A 20,037-nucleotide genomic window follows, 5' to 3' on the forward strand; every position below is an offset into this window, starting at 1 on the left:
TATCGACATAATGTGTTTAAACTTTTTATATTACTATTAACATTCGTATTGGACAAACATGAATAACTTTACGAAGTTGGCCAAATACAGACGGGGCAATGATGAACATACATTAGTATATAATTCGTCGTATCGTCTCATATTCTGTAGCAAGGAATCGGACACGATATGAATCATGGTAGTAATAATAATCTACTGTAAAGAAGTTCAAAATTAGACACGACTACATTTCCTTACCAAGCTAAGGCTAACAGAGTAAGGAAGGCGACGCTTACATTTTGAGAGGCGTTCGAAGGTAATGCAGGGGCAACCGTGTGGACAATAATTTTGGGCATCAAACCTCGATTTGTTAAATTATTTATAACGAGCATATTATTGCGTAGCACTCGTCCAACATTCGATTTAAAATGGCCATATTGAATTTTGCGATGCGACAGGTCTTGCTGCCGTTACTGTTGTCTTTCACCAAGATTCAGTTTGAAAGTAGAGTGTCGGTAGCCATCTTCGGCAGTGGAAGCGGATGCTCTCAGTACCGACTGATCAATTTCTGCAGATGATCTATATTCTTGCACAACCTTTGAATAACAATTCAGAATAAATACATATATTCACAGACATCAATTTACTAGTAAAAGAAATAAGATGCAGTGTGCTATAAGAAATCGGATAATAAATACCTGGAGGCAAAACTTATAACGGCTACACCCGGGTCAGCGTAGGTAAATGTTTATTTTATAAATTAACTATACAACGAGAACTAAGAATTCTTTAAATTATTCAAAGCGGCGTAGTTCAGCATGTTAGTTTATAGGCTTAACATCTTAGTTCTTAGATATAGCAACGGTCACGAGCGTCAGAGCGTGTTATAAAATGTACACGGTATTTTTTCACATATATGATTATTACATTATATGTGAATCTTATGTTACTATATGAACCTTCAATTAAAAGTTAAAATAAACATTTACAATTTCAACAGATAAAAATATACATAATTTATGACAATATCTTACAGAAAACAAAAAGAAACAAATATAAATCGCAAACATACATAAATTACTCACTCTTCTTATATAATCCTCGCGGGCAGCCATTTCTCTTGATAGTTCCTCTTTACGCCGCTCCAATTCCGGTTCGCAGTTCCCTTCTTTGATACATTTCTCTATATGTTCATATTCTCGATACAAAGTTGCGTACTCCGCGAGACTCTGTTTAGCCTCTTGACTACCGGCACGACCCTTCGACGTCGCTCCGTCTAAGTCCTCCCGATTAGTGTTTAGACTGCTTAAAACATAAATAGAATGTTGAGTATCTAATTTATTATAATGTTTTAAAGATTCCTAGATTAAGAATCTTTAAAACATTATAACAAAATTAGAAGAAACTTTACAGATATGGCCATGACAAAGTAAGTAACAAGAATAACTATTTATTTATTGAACTTAAATACACCGAGACGATGTAAAAGACGAATTATGTGGTAATTATACCTACTCATGTCTCTAAATTAAAATATATCAATTATTAGTTAAAGAAATAAGTGTATAATAAAAGCAATTTTAAAGTTCAAGATTAGACTCTAGCTTTTCTATATCTCGAAATACAGAGAGGCAGAGGAGAGAGAAGAATTTATTAACACGTTAATCGCCAACTTAAAAACTATTTTTTTTATTTCACACATAGATGACTTTACTTTTTTCGACTGAAACAATATACCATTATATAACTTTATTTCATTTTATTGTTTGTAGTAAGCCAAGAAATTTTCAGGTTTTGTTCCTGATTTCGAAACATAATGCAAATGTATCACTTGCGTCGGATATCTGTGATTGACGTGAATCGCGTACGTCAGACATATATATCTGACATGGCTCATGTAGAACTTCTTAGCGTCAGATACATATAACTGACATGGCGATTAACGTGTTAAAAATGTCACGTATTTTTTCTCCTTCTTTTATCCTATTTATTTCCTATTATATCTAATTTGTTTTGTAGTAGAAGTATACAAATATAGTAATATACAAAAGAGATAACGAACATAGAAGTGTTTTCAAGTTTTATATTATAATCCCCTGCTTACTGGATTCTGCACTATTGGCTTCTTCCTTAGACAGCCATAGGAATATTCTTTACATTATAATTTTGACACAAAACACTCAAAGATATAATGCGTTAGCTGAAATTAGACCCTTAATTTTATTTTGGCTTAGGCATTATTTTGTTGGAAAAATACGTAATTGTGGTGTAAAATATGAAAAATTGACGTTTTAATAAAAAGGCACACTTGCTAAAACCCAGTAGTAAATGTATTTAAATCAGTGGAATAACGTTTATTGTTATTTTAAAAAAAAAACAATAATCAACCAATCAATCAACAATCACCTCTCAATTACATCGATACATTGGATCAATTTCGTGGATAAATTTTTACTCGAGACTCACTTGTACATAGAAGTGTAGAAGTAGTGCGGTCGAGATATTGCGCGCAGAAACCTCGACACCATACCGTCACCCTCGCGGTACAGAGTGAGCAGTCGATTGTATGACATATATTTGTATGAGGGTAACCGGAGTATACGCCGACCAACCTTGATTGCATTTATCTCATGGTTGTCCAGTGATGGTTGCTAAATGTGAAATAAAAAGTAGAACGAATAAGTAAACTACCAATATATTAATTTATAATTTATATACAAAATTATAAATCATAACGACATAGTATAAAACGAAGTTGCTTCCACTTGTCTGTCCCTATGTATGCTTAGATCTTTAAAACTACGCAATTAATTTTGATGCGGTTAGATATGCGGAATAGATAGAGTAATTCAAGTAGAAGATTTATATGTATAATACATACATTATATTGCATCGTGCTTTTTAGCGCTACATTTTGTTCGAAATTGTATGTTCGTACCTAAGTCAGTATTAAGGTTAATTGTTAAACCACTCTGTAGTATATTTGGCATTGTACCCGTGCGAAGCCGGGCGGTTCGCTAGTAATACATAATTTGTAGAGGGTCACAGTGAAAAATAATATTCTTTAGAACAAAAATATATATGTATATATAATATGTATAGACGAGACAATCATTTGAATAGAAAACAAAAACCATATAAAGAAATAATATCAACATATATATGTGATAAGATTTACATTTACATTATGGCCATAAAGAAGTTTCAATACAATTTAGGTTGTGTTCCACAAAAAAAAACCGACTAATTGAAGCAAAACCAGTATATTATGTATAAAAATTAAACTATTGAACTGATTTCGATAAAATTTCTATGGGACCAATTTGTAAGTCCTTTCAGACAAAAAAGTATCTATAAGGAATAACACCTGAGTCCTCAGGAATGGCAACGCATGGGGAGTATCATGGGCGAAACAGTATACTCTTTTATGTCCATAGTTCTGCTCATGTCTATAGGCGACAGTTACCACTTTCCATCAGGTGGGCCGTCTGCTTGTTTGCCATTCTAAGTTGTATAAAAAAAATTCGATAAAAAAGAAATTTCCATGTCGGTTTACAATAGATGCAGTTATGAGGCAACAAAAACAACCGAATTGAGAACCTCTTTCTTTTTGAAGTATTTTGAAAAATAATACAAATATGCATACCACTGTTGTACTTTTTGAATCGTAAAAAGGAATGTGACCCAAACCTGAAATTAGAAATATAATATCAACCAAACACATATTTTAATAACTTTGACCCGCGACTTTGTGTGACTGGGGTATCCAAATTGACTTCAAAGCAGAAGAAGATAGAAGCCTATGCCCTTTTCTAACCTATATAGTCCCTACGTGTATACCTAATTAAATAGTAATTAATTAAGGCGTTAAGGCACTAAGAGATACAACAAATAAACCTGCTCACTTTCACATCACAAGATGTATAGAAAAATAATTATTTTATATGTAATATTTCAAAATGCCCTTCTTATATTGAATGTTTGTAAAGATTTTTGAATGTTTTTATCAATTAACTTTCACCATCATCACCATATCAGCCGTAAACTGTCCACTGCTGGACATAGAACTCCTCCTTAAAGAGGGGATTTGCCGGTAGTTACCATGCTTGGCAGGTAGATTGGCAACTGCAGTTAAACTTTGGTGATGTTTTAAGACGGACGCTGCTATCTATCTCTTGACTAGTAAGTTCGCTTCGGGGCTTCTTACGACATTCACAGAAAAGGAATGGGTGGCCTATCTATGCTGGGATCACACAGTAATTAAGTTTAAACAATTTTAATAATATTTTGATAAGAATAGATAATATGCAAGATTAACATAATACAAAGCTGCGGGCAAAGATAGCACATTATAAAAAAATCAACAAATTCGTTAAGTAGAAAAGCCGAAATTTACCCATGTGGTGAGCTATCGTGAGGGGTATACCAGACAATGGTTGCTGTACCTTTATACCATTTAAGACCTGTTAAAAGAAATAATCATGAAAAAATATTAGGTTGGGGGCTTAATACTTCTAAATTTCTTAAAAACCCGTTTCATTTTCTAAAAAAATATACAAATCCTAGTCGGAAAGAATATTTATACTCGTAATTTACTAGTTTTTTGCCCCCTACTTCTCACATGTACATTTCTGAAGTAAGGAAATCAATGAAACATACCACTTCTAGATAGCATATCAAGATGAGACATGTACTAGTTCTTAAGTTAAACCTTCAGGAGCACAGCTGTGAAAGTCACATCCAATTTATTGCAGTAGTTCTTGCGTAATACCGAAACTAACATACAGATTTTTGTTTCGGTATCATGCAAACAAAAAAATTTAAAAATTATTATTTGGCACTTATTGGTTTCATTATAATCCCTCATATTGCTTTTTTAATATCTTACATGTACAGGATCATTTAATGGTGAATGATAATGAGATGGTAACTCCATCCGTGCTATCGGCATACACTGGCAGGACACCAGTGAGAGATTGGTGAGGATGAAAAGGCAGGTCAGTTAGCCCATCGTGACGAATTCAACGATAACTTAGTCACAATAATTTCCACGGGGAACTGCGTGGAGGACGATCTGATAGACTATATTGATAACAATGAGGACTAACTTTTCCATTACTAACAAGACTTCCTCCTCTACAGGATACCGTCTAGTAACAATTTCATTATATTAGTAAAATAAGCTATTCCTAAAAAGCCCGTTTTCTCTCACATTAGCATCTAGGGATTTAAAAAAAATTCATATATTGCTGAAAGTGCTTCCTGAATAGGTCGATACAGTCATAAAAATAAGCATTTAAGTATAATGTAATTATTTAATTCAGCTTAATTATTCAACAACAGCATTTCAGTGTTTAAAATGCAGGAAACACTAAAATAAAATACCTGTTGTATATTGACGCCGATGTTGTGCGAGGGTGCTGTACTCTTGCTGACCACGAACGGTATGTTGGTGTGATTTGCGTTTCCATAGGAGTACCTCATGCCGGCTTGTTTCATTTGCGACGCGACGGTGGGCAACTCGTACCGTCGGCTGCGGTACTTCACCCGTCTGGGGTGTCTGTACTCTTGTGCCTGCATCAGTTACTGGTTGAAATACTAGTTTTTACCCACGACCTTGTCCGCGTGACTGGTATATAATTATATTGATTGATCGGAATAGAAAGTATAGGTTACTTTTGTCCTTTTCTATTATGGGCGTATTTAGAGGGACGGATTAGTTGTGTCGCATATGTACTCCAAGAGTCCATATGTACATTTTTCAAACAGCTTCAAAATGAAGAAGCTTCTTAATTCGGTCGTATTTTTTTATATTTGTTATCTCATAACTCCGTTAGATCAGAACTAATTTTTTAAAAATATTTTTTTTTCTGAAAGTATAGATATACTTACAGATTGGCTTCAAACAAATTTTATTAAAATCGGTTCAGTAGTTTAGTTTAGATCTATTTTGATCTAAAAACCTAAAAACTGTTAATAATTAGTTTTCGTTAATAACTGATTTTGTCACTATTAAAGAAGTCTTTTTTTATGAGACACAATCTTTAATTATTAAGGTGCCAGACCTCTGGAAAATGATCTTAAATATTATATGCTGTTTTCTATACTGAATCGGTACTATGTATAGACAAGTAGACGTGACATATTTTTATTTCAAAAAAGCATTTGTTAAAAAAGTATAAAAGTAAGGAATTACACCAAAACTTAAAATTATTTATTAGCTATTTTTTTGATCGCTCGCAATACGCCCAATTATATGTTTATCGATTTGAATCCTATGTTACCGGCTCCGAACTAAGCTAGAGTAGTACCCTGGGCCAATTGCGGTTACTAATTATGATCAATGATTTGCCAGATGTTGTTAACACTGCTTAGTGTCTCAGCAAGTATAGACAAACAAGAACTGCCATTCAACATGACATCTAAAATATAATAAAAAATATTGTTTAGGTACCTATACAAACAAGTTATTTTTAATTCAGAAAAATACCTTCTTTGTCGCTATTGACATTACATTTTCTAAAGGGCCAGTGGTTTGATCTTCATACGGCTGAGGTTCTCGAGCTGCAACAAATCAGTAAATTCAATCATCATCATCATTTCAGCCATAATCTGTCCACTGCTGGACATAAGCTTCCCCCATAGACCGCCATAAAGGACGATCCTGAGTCACCTGCATCCATTGACTCCTTGCAATGCATTTCAGGTCGTCACTCCATCTAGTGAAGGGTTGTCCTACAATCATTATTTGTACAGAATTTATAATTTTTTATGAATATACAATCAGTATTTTTCCAATATAACTTGTAAGAAAGACTAAAATTTACTAAAAAAAATATGGTATTGTAAACGGCGTGTCACTTGAGAACGGCAGACCGATTTAGCATTTTTTTAAATATTAATATTGCTTGTTAGAGAAAGAAAATTTAAACATACACCGTCTGTTGTATCAACTAGTCTACTATAAATAACATAGATTATATAGATCAAGCCTCAAAAACGGGTCAACTTTTTCTCAGCTAATTTTCAAATTAGCTGACATGTTTTTGTTATTAAAGTTTTTTATTACAATACTTACGCACACAATGAATCTTGACGTATCTACATATATTTAATTATTTAATAAATAAAATAAGTTTCTGCGCATTAAAAAGGTGCAGAATTAAAAGACAAAATAAATATAGAATTTATTAAAGAATCACTCGTTAACTATTTATTACGCAAAATTGTACGAAAAAGATGACCCGCTTTTCTCGAAGCATTTGTATGGAGATGTTCTATCTATATCATCTAAGAAAAATACCTACTTCGTTTGTTTTTCTTGTCAGTAGGTGCGTATTGTAAATGAGCATCTGGGGATGGGCTACTTCGGTAGCCGGCTTTACTGAATAATTCTACCACCGGCCTTTCCTCTGGTACCGGCGCAGGCGCTGTAAAATGTCTATTATTTATTTCTTGTGGACATATGGTGTAATTTAAAACTCATTCTATTCAAAATATGATGGCAATATCATGAAATATAGCCAATAAATAATACGATAATATCTTAAATATAAAATAGCATATCAAATGTGATATAATTAACTTCACTAAGTTAAAGTCTAAAACTTAGTTAAAGTTTTATGTCTCGATAGTGTATTAAAAATATGTGCAAATAACGCGAAAGTTTAAAATTAACTATTAGTTAAAGATTTTTAATTTAGTTAAATAAATCGAAAAGAAATTTTACAAAACGAGCGTATAAATAGGGGCTTACTTGAAATTAAGATACTGACAAATAAAACTATATCGTCAAATAACTAAATAACTAAATTACTTAGCTAATTAAAAATGCTTACGACGATAAAATATGAAGTATTCAGTAGAATTTTTCAACTGCTTATAACATTCGATTTGTAAACATTTTTCTCAAACATTTTGAATTACAAAATATACCTAGTATCTAGTGTGAATTGCATAACTATTTACTTTTATGTCATTAATTAATATTTCGTAATGAAATTTTGTTATATAATTTCGAGAATTCATAATTCCATATAACCTTATCGACATAAACGTGACTTTGCAGTCATGTACATGTTTGTTGCAACGTTGATCTTTGTACAACTCACACTAAGCACTATTTCGACACTTCTTATTTTGTATTGTAATGTATTTTATTTATCATTTATTACCCTAGACTAAAAAACAACTAGTATGTGAAAACTCCGCCATCACACGAACAAGCTATGTGTTGTATATTTTATATGATACAATAGTAAACAAGTTGGTGGCCTATCTGATGGACAGTAGGCATTGGTAATATCGAAATAGCTTTAATATCTGTATATTGACTTCCTTTGCGGTTTCATGATAGAATAAAAGCCATCAGCCAATTCGGAGTCGCCCATTATGGTCGAACATCTATATTCTTCATTTTTTTTATACAACTTAGAATGGCAAACAAGCTGACTGCCCACCTGATGAAAAGTGGTAACCGTCGCCTATAGACATGAGCAGTACCATGGACATAACAGTGTATACTGTTTCGCCCATGATACCCCCCCATGCGATGCCATTCCTGAGGACTCAGGTGTTATTCCACTGTACCCTGTAAATTCACTGCCATATTCCACTCTTCAAATCGAAACAGCCTTGCAAACACAATTGCTTCACGGTTGAAACACGAATGGGACAGAGGTGTCCAAGCAAACGATTTTTATACTAAGTCTCTCTCTGGTAAAAATTTCAATGTTTTATATTGGATAACCGATATTTAATATATTCATTATTGGATGAATATATAGATATCGTAATTAAAATGTAAAACTTTTATATCTCGTAATTTCACTATTATACCGTATAAACCAAGGCCAAGCAAGAACAGCTATTTCACAACTGAAATAAGGGTGGGACATTGGTATCCGTGCTTACGACTTTTATACCCTTTAGTGAAGTAGTAGTCCTTTTTTTAAATGTAAGATAATGGAATGGTAGCCCCACCCGCGCTATCGGTATACACCGGCGGGGCATCAGTGGAGAATGATAGGTGAGCATGAAGTAGGTCAGTTAGCTCATCGTGACGAATTCAACAAGAATTGTTCACGATGGTTTCCAGGGGGAACCACGTGAAGATCGACCTAATACGATATATTGCTAGCAATGGGGTTGTCAAACTCCATTGCTAACAATCCTTTTCCCCCTTAAGTAGTAATAGTTGAATACCATTGTTTTGTAGCGTTCTGTTCTTATTCTGTCGACGGCGGTAAACAGGTGAAGAGGAGGCCCGCCATGTTTCTCGAGAGTCTTCGGCGTTTTCATTTGACCACTTTGTACCTGCTTTAAAGTTCCATATCAGAATAAGACCCAACAACATGTACAATAGAAAATAAAATTAATATTTCGTTGTAATTGATATGTGTATATGTACCTCCCTTATTGGGATGGCTTATGTTCAGCTCAGGGCAGTTAATAGCTGATATGACGATGATATGTATGTATAATTGTATGTATTACATTATATATGTTGTAATGTAATTATAGCATGTTTCAGTGACCTTATAATAATTGTGCTATACTGTAAATGACAATAAACAGATTTGTTATTGTTTATCTTCACGTTAGTTCTTTTATAGGGTAGACAGAGAAAACCAAGTGGTAACAGTAGGTGTAAATAACCCTCTGTACCTTTTGCACTAACCTATAATTATACTTCAACATTTATATTATGTATAATGTAATTTTTAGTACAGTAATATTATAAATAATGTAATAGTTTTAATAAGTAGCTATAAATTTTATTTGTTTAAGGTAAGCCAATCACTAGGGATCGGTTGGACAGATTTGAATATTCATAATGTTTAATATATGAAAACCTTCTTTTTGTTCACGAGGTACGTGTCTTCGATGACAGACGGATGAAGATTTCACTTGATAACGTTGCTGAGGTACCATCAGTCTCTTATTCATTGCCGAACTGTTAAAAGCGTTAACATGTTCTTAAGTCTTATTACTTTAATAATGTAAAGGACACATAGACGTACGTAGTATTCGTTCATATTTTTTATTAATATTATAAATGTGAATTTGTTTCATTTTGCTGTTTGTTACTTCTCAGCGTTTTAACAACTCAACCAATGGAGAAGTTTCCATTTGAAAATGCCATATGTAGCTTAATACAATTTAAATATAGATCAAAATTAAATTAGATTAAATTTGTTGATTGTTGAAATTTACATACTTTAGCGCGGAACGAGTAACCGCTGGTGCGCTGCTGACGTCACTCCACCTACTCGATATAGTCACGCTGCAATGCACTTACTAGTTAATTGTGAAGTTCGCGTTTCATGCCATTATTTTGAAAGAAGCTGTTTGTTTTATAACTTATAAAATGATATTAATGATAGGCTTTATAAAATGATAATTCATCTCTTTCTTTGACCGTAGAAATGGTGATCTACCGATTACCATTTCAAATTAATAAGTACGTCAAATTTCTGACTCGTAATAAATTCCATTTGTAAATTATAATTACTATATTTACATACATTTACAAAATATATTTACATGCTATTGCCCACAACTTCGTCCGCGCATAAGTGTAAGTAAAGAATAAATGGTAGTGAAAATGTATGTGATTTTTTCAAAGTAAGAACCATGAAACAGAAAAGTATAGTTTGGGTTTTTTTTGCAATTTTTACTAGTATAGTAAAGTACAGAGATACAAGAAATTCATTTTTTTATACAAAAATGTAGGGGATGATGTTGAGAAATTTTGTATTTAGCATTTCATTATTTGTACTAAGTAATGTATAATTATGATTTTTTTTAAAACTAATATGTCAATTAATGCTAAATAACGCTAACTCTCTAAAACAAAAATAAAAAAAAAAAGTTTCTTAAATAATTTATTTGGCTCCAAGTCGTGAAGAACAAGTGGCATTTTGATTGTATAATATGTAAGTGGTTTTATAGTCATTGCCTACACATTACTTACACTAAAAAGAGAAAATTAAACAAACTTAAAAAAATAACTAACTTAAAAAAAAACAAACAAGAACAAAAAAATATTACTTAAAAGCAATAAATAAAGTGATTACCTATTAATTTAAATAAAATATTATATATATGCTACGTACTGGTTTTATGTATTTCTTTTTGAACAAACTTTATTATTAAATTTCATTCTACAAAAATGATGGGCTCTTTCAATCTCTCTTTTACACTAATGTTTCCACTCCATTCCTCCTATTCGAGGCTGGATTTCCAAAAACGACGAAATATGTATACTTATTTATGCAAAGAAACTTTATTATTAAACATTAAAAATTAAACATTTTTATTGTATTTTAATAATAATGAACTATAAGCTTTCTTATATAGATTTTCAACTCCTACTTCACTCTATTAGTGGACAGATAAAAAAAAAAAACACTAAAAAATGTATTTTTTTTTATTTCTAACTAGAAACTTTCATTTGAAATCTCATACTTATGACATTGAAAATGACTGGTTTCCAGATATTCGTACATACCTTATTTTACCCCTTTAGGTATGGAATTTCCAAAACTCCTTCACTTGTTTCTCATTATATTAACACAAAATATGATAATAATACATGAGCGGCAAAAGTCACTGCACACAAATACAAGACGCGTGGAATAGATGAAGTGACGTTATACGTTGACCGCCGTATAGAACCAATATATTTTTGCAAGCGCAACTGAAACCTATAACTTTTACATGTATAGAGATATTTTAATAATCTTTTCAGATTTTTGTTTAATTCTGATTAAATTTTCATAATTATCAAAATGAAATATTTTGGAAACTTCTCGATTGTCACAAAATATTCATGTCCATAGGCCACGGTTATTATTTTCCATCCGATAGGTGGTCAGGCTTGTTTGCCCCTCTATTATAAAAATAATTTAATATTTTGTTTAAAAAAAAACACTTTAATTGTGGCAAATTAGTAATCTTATATATAAAATTCTCGTGTCACGGTGTTTGTTACCAAACTCCTCCGAAACGGCTTTACCGATTTTTATGAAATTTTGTGTGCATATTGGGTAGGTCTGAGAATCGGCCAACATCTATTTTTGATACCCCTCAATGATAAGGATGACCCTTCCCAAAACATTTTTTTTTATTTTTTTGACAAATTTTTCCACTTTTATTCTATTATAACTAAGCATTGAAAAATACATACAGCTTCAAATTTTTACCCTTTTACGATCAGCCTCTGTTTTTTAATAGCGATTTTTATATTTCGCAATAAGTGGTAAAACAACGTTTACGGGGTCAGCTAGTATTGATATAAAAACTAAAATACTGACCTGAAAACTATGAAACCAACCTAAAAGTATATATCCTTTCAGACAAAAAAAAGAATTTTCCAAATTAGTTTATAAATCACGGAGTAATGAGGTATAGATTCTTTGTCGATTACCATAGATAAATCAACAGAAATAAACAGAAATGGTTTAACTATGTGTCACTACTGACTACTCACAGTGCATCGTTATGTTCTTCAATGATGTCGTTATCGGAGTAATCGGCGAGCTCGTCGTCCCCACAGGCCACTTCTAGGGGCGCATTGTACCGGTACTGCACTCTCTGACCGCAAGTGTCTTTCAACACGTTCGTATCTAAATTGCATTAAGATTGTGGTCCACAAAAAACCGACTTCAATAAAATGCCTTTTTATTTTATTTAAAAACTAAACTACTAAACAGATTTTGATACAATTAACTTGGACCAATCTGTAAGTAGATATCATTATCATCATCATTTTGGTCATTATCTGTCCACTGCTTGACATAGGCCTTCCCCATAAGGAACGGCAGGACTGCTCCTAAGTAAGTAAATATATTTAAGATAAAAATGAATTTTCCACATTGGTTTATAACTAACCTTAAAACCCGTATTATGTATTTTTTAATAACTGTAAACAGGCACCACAGATTACATTAAAGCACTGACGAGATACCCACATGGTTGCCATTTCCAAGGACACTCTGTTTTACGCGTTCGTACCTTGTAATTATAACATTACACTTCATGGCTTAAGTATACGAAGGACATTCTGTTTCTTTTTGTACTTGCAAAGCAGATTTTGGATTCTCTAGCACGATTAGAGGAAAAGTACTTATAAGTAATGAGATTAGTCCCTATAGGCTGCTATCAATGGAAAATATATTCTCTTCTAGAAACTCTCAAAATTATTCATATTAGTGAATTAATCAAGACTACATCCTTCATTAGTGCCCTGCCACAGTATATACCATTATTATAGACAGATGTCCCATTTTATTTTCATTTATTAAAAATAAAGTGAGTTTGGTAAAAATAAAAGTTACGTACAATCGCCATCGGCGCGGGCACGACGCACATGTGGCTTCGTCGCTGTTTTCTGATCTATAACGGACTGTTTTATCTGTAAGATTAGGTAACAATTTAGATTCATGAATCATACAGTAGAGATACCTTACCAATTTGCATACATTTTCAGAGTCATACGTAAAAATACACATGTCGTGGATGAAAATTAAATACACAATTCGGTATGATAATTCCCTGACGCGAGGTGTGTGATGTTTTGCTGAGTTGCAATGCGGGTTTCTCGGATCTGAATTTTTAAATAAATCGTATGAGCAAGGCACATTTACAAGATTGCGACACTTCTCCTCATATCTTATTGGAAATACTTACGCAATAGTATTATTTATATATTTCTTCAATAAAAAAATGTCACGTAGCATTAATAATGTAGTCTACTTGCGCATAAAGCAACTAGATTCTCTTACTAATGACAGATGATATATTTACAATAAGTGTGATAATATATTTACAATAAATGTGTCGAAAGAGATCACTGAGGGAACTAAATGGTCGAGGAATGGGGTGCAGCGTCTCTCTTAAAACATCACCAAAACGCAATTGCAATTACCAACTTGGCTACTACTGTAAACACCTTATTTATGGGAGAGGCTTATGTTCAGCAGTGGACAGTCAACGACAGATAATATAAAAAAGTTACAATAATTATAATTACAATAGTCTGTTCCTGCTGCGGTCTATATGTCCGGTCGTAGCCGTGCATTTGACCAATCATATGGTGCTGCTCCACAGTGGCGGGGTCCAAATAACCTCGCGTGGGGTTCTGTGGGATATCCAGTTGTCGCAGCCTGGTAGCTTGCTGTGACACCTCTGTAACCATCAAGGCTGTCGCCATTGTCCTAAACTAATATTTGTTTACTCCCTAACTCATTTACTTGTAATACTAGCTATAATATGTGCTTTGATCACTTTACTATGTCTTTTTTTGCTCGCTGCATCTAATTATGATAAGCTGTATCCCATAGAACTCAGGCGTTAAAATTAGATCACTGCCATAGACTTAGATATCTATAGAGGAGAGTCGGATGAGCCGTACCTACCCTAGAATTGTTTGGTGCCTATTCCAGATGCGAGAAAAGCATCGTAAACACATGTCTTAGGGGAGATATGCGTCTTTTTAAGTGGCTAGATTCCCCTGGGAAATAATCTTATATTTTTCGTCTCCAAAGCGAAATATCTATTAAGCTTAGCATCTGACAATACTATTCATGTGGTTGGAAGAGATTGTTAATAATGAGGACTAGCAATCCCATTGCTAACAAAATACTCTACCAGATTTACCTTCTTGCGGTCCTCTCTGAAAATTATCGTGCTTTTTTCCAAGTAAATTCATCATTATAGGTTAACTGACATGCCTTTTTATCCTTTTTTATGCAACTTAGAATGGCAAGCAAGTTGATGGTCCATTTGATGGAAAGTGGTAACCGTCGCCTATAAACTTGAATAGTAGCATGGACATAACAAAGTATACTGTGTTGCCTACAATACACTTGCGTTGACATTCTCGAATACTAAGGTATTACTATATTCTATACCCTGTAATTTCATTGTCATATCTCACCCTTCAAACCGAAACACAGTCATGCAAACACATATCGCTGTCCCATTTGTGCTTTACGATAAAAACACAAATGGGACAGAGGTGCCCAAGCAGATAACTTTTGTAGAAAGTTTCTGGTAAAAATCCTCACTTACCACCCTTTACTGGTACTCTGTCAATGTATACCGTTATTATTCCCTTATCACTCATAAAAAAATATGAATCATGTATCAAATTCGTTATTTTAATTTAATAGCTTAAGAAGTCAACTTAAATATTAAAAATCAACACCTAATAGCAAAAAGGGAATAAGAATACACGAGTTTATAAATATGGGTGCACAGTCCACTTCGATTTCGATTCGATTCACAGAGATTCGATACCTGGGATTTCCTTTATAAAAATCACACTCGAATCATTTTACGTCATATAATATAATAATAATTTTTATTTCAGACTTTTTGGTCCATTAAATATTTATTAAATTATATAAATACACTTACTTTTTTTAGGTTGTGTCCGAATTGTTACGAAAGGAACTGTTTCTGCAATTGCTGGTGGATCAATTAATCGCGTCATGCTAGAACGTATATTTTATGGATTAAAAAAATAATAAGGTATTTCAAACCAGTAATTCTAAAAATAAAAAAATAAACTATTCTTATACTAATGAGGCCAGCACAGGTGAAGCATTTTACCAGCGAAATGGTAATTTCTTGATTAACCGTGTCGTATGATCCCAGCATAGAATGGGCCATCACTTCCTTTCTCGTGGGTGTCATAAGAGGCGATTAAGGGAATCCAATAGTCGAGGAATAAACAGCAACATTCCTCTTAAAACGTTATCAAAGGCTAACTGCGGTTGCCAACCCACCTGCCAGGCGTGGCAACTACTAGCAAAACCCCCCAAGATGGAGGTCTAATTAATGGCTAATATGATGATTATATGATTTGGCCGTATGGTACTGGCATAGAACAGACAACCCATTCCTATCCCTTGGGTGTCATAAGAGTCGACTAAGGGAGGGCGAGGGATGGACTGCAGCGTCTCTCTTAAAACATCTCTAAAGCCTGACTGTGGTTGCCAATCCGCCTGCCAAGCATGACAACTACTGGAAAAACCCTCCAAGGAGGAGCATTATGTTTAGCAGTGGAAAGTTAAAGGCTGATATGATGATGAAGACAAAACCCGAAAGTTAAATGTATAAAATTTGTGTTTTACATGGATATTGTACTTACTAATTTCATGGTTAAAATAGTATGTTGAGGATTATGTAATTGTATTATGTAAATGCATAAGCCCTGTAGTAAAAAAAAAGGTACCTCCGCTTTTTAAGTTTTCTTTTTCTTTTTAACGATTTGACCATATCGATTTTTTCCTGTAAATCGTCGCATCGCGCTTCTGCTACAGCAAACTGGTCGTCTACTTCAGGTATTGAGACTATAAAAATTCATCAACATCATCGATTGAGAGTTCTGAATCAGAATTCATTTATTACTTATTTTGAAACAGCCATTTGATACAAATGGTATAAAGACCGTTCGACTCGAATTTTTTTCATTTTTCATACACATTAAAACGTCTAACAAGCTAACAATTGACTTGATGGTAAATGGCCTACAGAAAAATAACACCATAGACTATACAGAACATTACTGTGATACCTAATGATATTGTACAAGCGCTGCTTTTATTGAAGACTATGATATGCTTCCATTCTTTGTAATACAATCACACCACTAAAACAGGCTTGTAAGCACAGCTGATTTATGGCGGAAACACGAGTGGAAGAGAAATATCCATGCAGACTTTTGTACTTGTAATCTAGAAAATAATATCATTAAAGGAAAGCTACTGGTATTTTCCTTCCTTTTTCATGTCTTTGAATTTTAAAACTCTTGGTAAGTAATGCGTATTTTCTTTAATTTTTAGTTTCATATTGTTATATTTAAAAGCATTTGAATTTATATGAGACAGACCATACGAAATATGTTGGAATCACTTTCTTCTTGTATACTTTTATAAGATAGATTGTCAAAATTATCTTTACATATTTCTCCAAGTAGTTATTACTGACTATACTTAATTATATTAAGCACTTAACTAGTGACTGATCTTTTTTTAATATAAAAACAGTACTTTATACCATAAATTTATCTCTTTATTCATAAATACTAAAATGTCCTATAAACCTATTTTAACTATTACACTGTTTTGTCACTTTCATTCAAACTGATAATTTAGCATAAAAGAAAAAGACAAACGAGTAACTAAAATAGGTTTATGAGAGGTTGGACATTTTTATGAATAAGGGGGGGTAGTACATAGGACAATGAAAACATTGTACGTGGTCGCACGTATGGTGAGTTCTTGCTAGTTATGGTATATAACTAAATATGATGTATCTAAAGAAAATCCTTACTAATATTATAAATGTGAGTGTTTGCTTGTTAGCTTATAACGTCTTCACGGCTTAACTAATCACTATGAAATTTGGTATACATGCACTTATAGGATGGAGAAGGATACTTTTTGTCCCGGTCAGTTAACATATTCCGGTCAAGAAGACAAAGTCGCGGATAAAATTAGTAGAAAATAATATCACCCCTTATATCCAGTTTTCTTTCAGACTGCGTTCCTTCCAATATAACTCCAGCGAGACTGCTAGAGCTCCTGTGACGCTTATCTGTAATAGCATAAATCATGCTAGTCTATGATATTAAAACCATTATAATACTGTACTTAGAATATATATATGTGAATAGAACCAGAGGGAGACTGTACAAAAGTCGATTGCTTGGGTACCTCTGTCCCATTCGTGTTTCAACCGTGAAGCAGTTGTGTTTGCATGGTTGTGTTTCGATTTGAAGGGTAGGATATGGCGTGAATTTACTGGGTACAGAGGAATAACACCTGAGTCCTCAGGAATGGCACCGCAAGGGGGGTATCATGGGCGAAACAGTATACTCTATTTTGTCCATGGTACTGCTCATATCTATAGGCAACGGTTACCACTTTCCATCAGGTGGGCCGTCAGCTTGTTTGCCATTCTAAGTTGTATAAAAAAAAATGTAACCTTATATGGTTAATTATCATCATTTTCCTATCCTTATCTCAATTATTCTTTGTGGTCGGCGTAATATTTTTATCCATATTACAAAAAGAATTGGCTTATAGTTTTACGACCGGCCGTCTGCCTGATGTCAACCCTCTTTGGGAGTACATTTGTACCAACAAATTCCGCCACCTACGGTATGGAGGAAAGGATTGAAGAAAAAAGGAAGGGAACGTTGGAAATATGAAAAGGAAATTGGTAAATAAAAGGAATAAGGGATTTATGGTTAATTATATAATAAAAAATGATATACGACTCTTTGGTAAAAATTACTCCTACTGAAAATAATAACACATTGACAGAAGGCAAGGGCAGGGATAAAATAAGAGAGAGATAAAATAAGAATGAAAATTTGCTATTTCAAATAAATAGGCGTATAAAACTTACATATTAGTATATTAACAATTTATCAATAAATTGTTAATATACTTATACAATACTATCCTTGTATGAGTTAATATTTGTGCCCTTGTAAGAGTACTTCCCAAAGTTTGGCTGGTAGTATATGCCACTAGTATTAAACCCACCTTTAGTATTGTTTTACTAATCAATAAAGTTTAAAAAAATACAATATTCATGACACTCGATTGTATGAAATATTGTAAATCTCACATATTAACTGTTGAGCAAACCCGCTTATCAACAATTTAAAAAATATATTAAAAGAAAATACTTTATGTATATTATATACACGATACTTTACTTCAGGCTTTGGATTCAATTCTATGTTAAAAAAAATTAAGAAAAGAACTTATCTAAATTGAATAGCTTCAGGTTTAGATATTTACAATATATAGATCTCTTATTAGTGATAAGCTCGTCTTTGTACATTATGTTTAAAATTAATTGTTCTTAACAATATGTTTGTGTACAATAAAGAATAAAGATCAGTTGCTATATTAATACTTCAATTTAGATATTTTTTGGGTATTAGTTTTCAACAGGTTATCAATGCACCTGATTCCGCCATTTTGACGTTTGTAGATTTCTCAGGAAATAAGTACAGTAGCAACTTACCTAATATCATATGATAATACTTATCTTTAATTTTATCTCCTATTTAGATAAGTTCATGCAATAGACTGAGTACATTTACAAGAACTATTTACGCATAATTTAATTCAATCATTAATGTGACAGTTAGTAGTACCTTTTGTTAACTTTAAGCCGTCGCCCATTTTAACTTGGAATTTGCATATCACACGAATTCAGAGAGATCGTGTTAATTTTAAATTAAATCTAACACTGATTAATAAATATAAATAGTAAAGTCACTAGAAAATCATTACGTCAAAATTGTCAAAATTATACCTATCGGAACAAGATAGCATCGGTTTTCACCTACATAATCTATAAGCTATGAAAAATATTTTTTCATTCGTAAACAAATAAGGTTAAATTTCTACTTAACATAGACACGTAATTAAATGCATCCAAAAACAGTTTGGCCAATATTTATGTTCCAATTCCTACTTCAATATTTGTATCAAATAGCAAATCATCTCAAAGTTGGCTGTTACAACAAATAGCAATAAATTGCGAAGATAGATAATGTAAAATATTATTTACGTAGTTACTCGTACTCGTGTCGGCCCAAACATAAAATTAGGAATAATTTAACAACTCACTTTTTGTACAATTTTAGTTCGTCTAAATTTCTTTTAGTAAGTACGTTATACTATGTTCCTCTACGATTGACGATAATTGGCAGTTTACAGTCAGTTTATTTTGCTAACCATGTCTTTCTTTTTTTTTTACGAAAAATATACCTAGACTTTTTTTCATAAAAATAAATAAATCTGTGAAATTCCAAGCACAGTTCTTTTTTTCTTTTAAGTCATCAATATCAATAATTCTAACGAGTAGTCTTAACTAAATATTATCATCATCTTAGCCATTATTCGTCTAATATATACTTTCTATGAAAAAGGCATAAAAGGACGTTTCGTTGATTATAATGTACACAAATCTAACTTTATTAGTGCACTTAAACCCTATCAATATAGATTTTTTAAATGTTTA

General features: G+C 32.7%; 1 protein-coding gene across 4 annotated transcripts; it reads right to left on the bottom strand.

Moving 5' to 3' along the window:
- Window positions 1-11: 11 nt before the first annotated feature.
- Window positions 12-19,929, bottom strand: LOC113518214 (uncharacterized). Of its 4 annotated transcripts, none has more exons than XM_031911654.2 (17): window positions 19,166-19,929; window positions 17,506-17,586; window positions 16,223-16,340; window positions 15,403-15,479; window positions 14,015-14,184; window positions 13,324-13,396; window positions 12,473-12,608; window positions 9,834-9,934; window positions 9,184-9,294; window positions 7,287-7,409; window positions 6,470-6,543; window positions 5,365-5,553; window positions 4,376-4,442; window positions 3,626-3,669; window positions 2,446-2,630; window positions 1,065-1,284; window positions 12-575 (listed from the first exon to the last, which is right to left on the bottom strand). In XM_031911654.2, the coding sequence occupies exons 1-17, from the start codon at window positions 19,191-19,193 to the stop codon at window positions 450-452; spliced, it is 1,923 nt and encodes a 640-aa protein (XP_031767514.2). In that variant the 5' UTR covers window positions 19,194-19,929; the 3' UTR covers window positions 12-449. The 4 variants fall into 4 exon arrangements, with proteins under 4 accessions (XP_031767514.2, XP_031767512.2, XP_031767513.2 ...); XM_031911652.2 differs by having other exon boundaries at window positions 9,184-9,297; XM_031911653.2 differs by having other exon boundaries at window positions 1,065-1,281; window positions 9,184-9,297; window positions 19,166-19,928.
- Window positions 19,930-20,037: the final 108 nt, after the last annotated feature.

Source organism: Galleria mellonella, unplaced genomic scaffold (assembly GCF_026898425.1).
Source record: "Galleria mellonella isolate WM207_F2 unplaced genomic scaffold, CSIRO_AGI_GalMel_v1 utg33, whole genome shotgun sequence".
Taxonomy (NCBI): Eukaryota; Metazoa; Arthropoda; class Insecta; order Lepidoptera; family Pyralidae; genus Galleria; species Galleria mellonella.

What these genes read in the sequence shown, in the direction of transcription:
- LOC113518214 (XM_031911652.2), bottom strand. Translation starts at nt 19,193, where the DNA reads ATGGGCGACGGCTTAAAGTTAACAAAAG. An exon ending in TCGGACACAACCTAAAAAAA is followed by an intron (nt 14,185 to 15,402) that starts GTAAGTGTATTT and finishes CAATGGCGACAG; the next exon opens with CCTTGATGGTTACAGAGGTG. An exon ending in TGCCCGCGCCGATGGCGATT is followed by an intron (nt 12,609 to 13,323) that starts GTACGTAACTTT and finishes AATGCAATTTAG; the next exon opens with ATACGAACGTGTTGAAAGAC.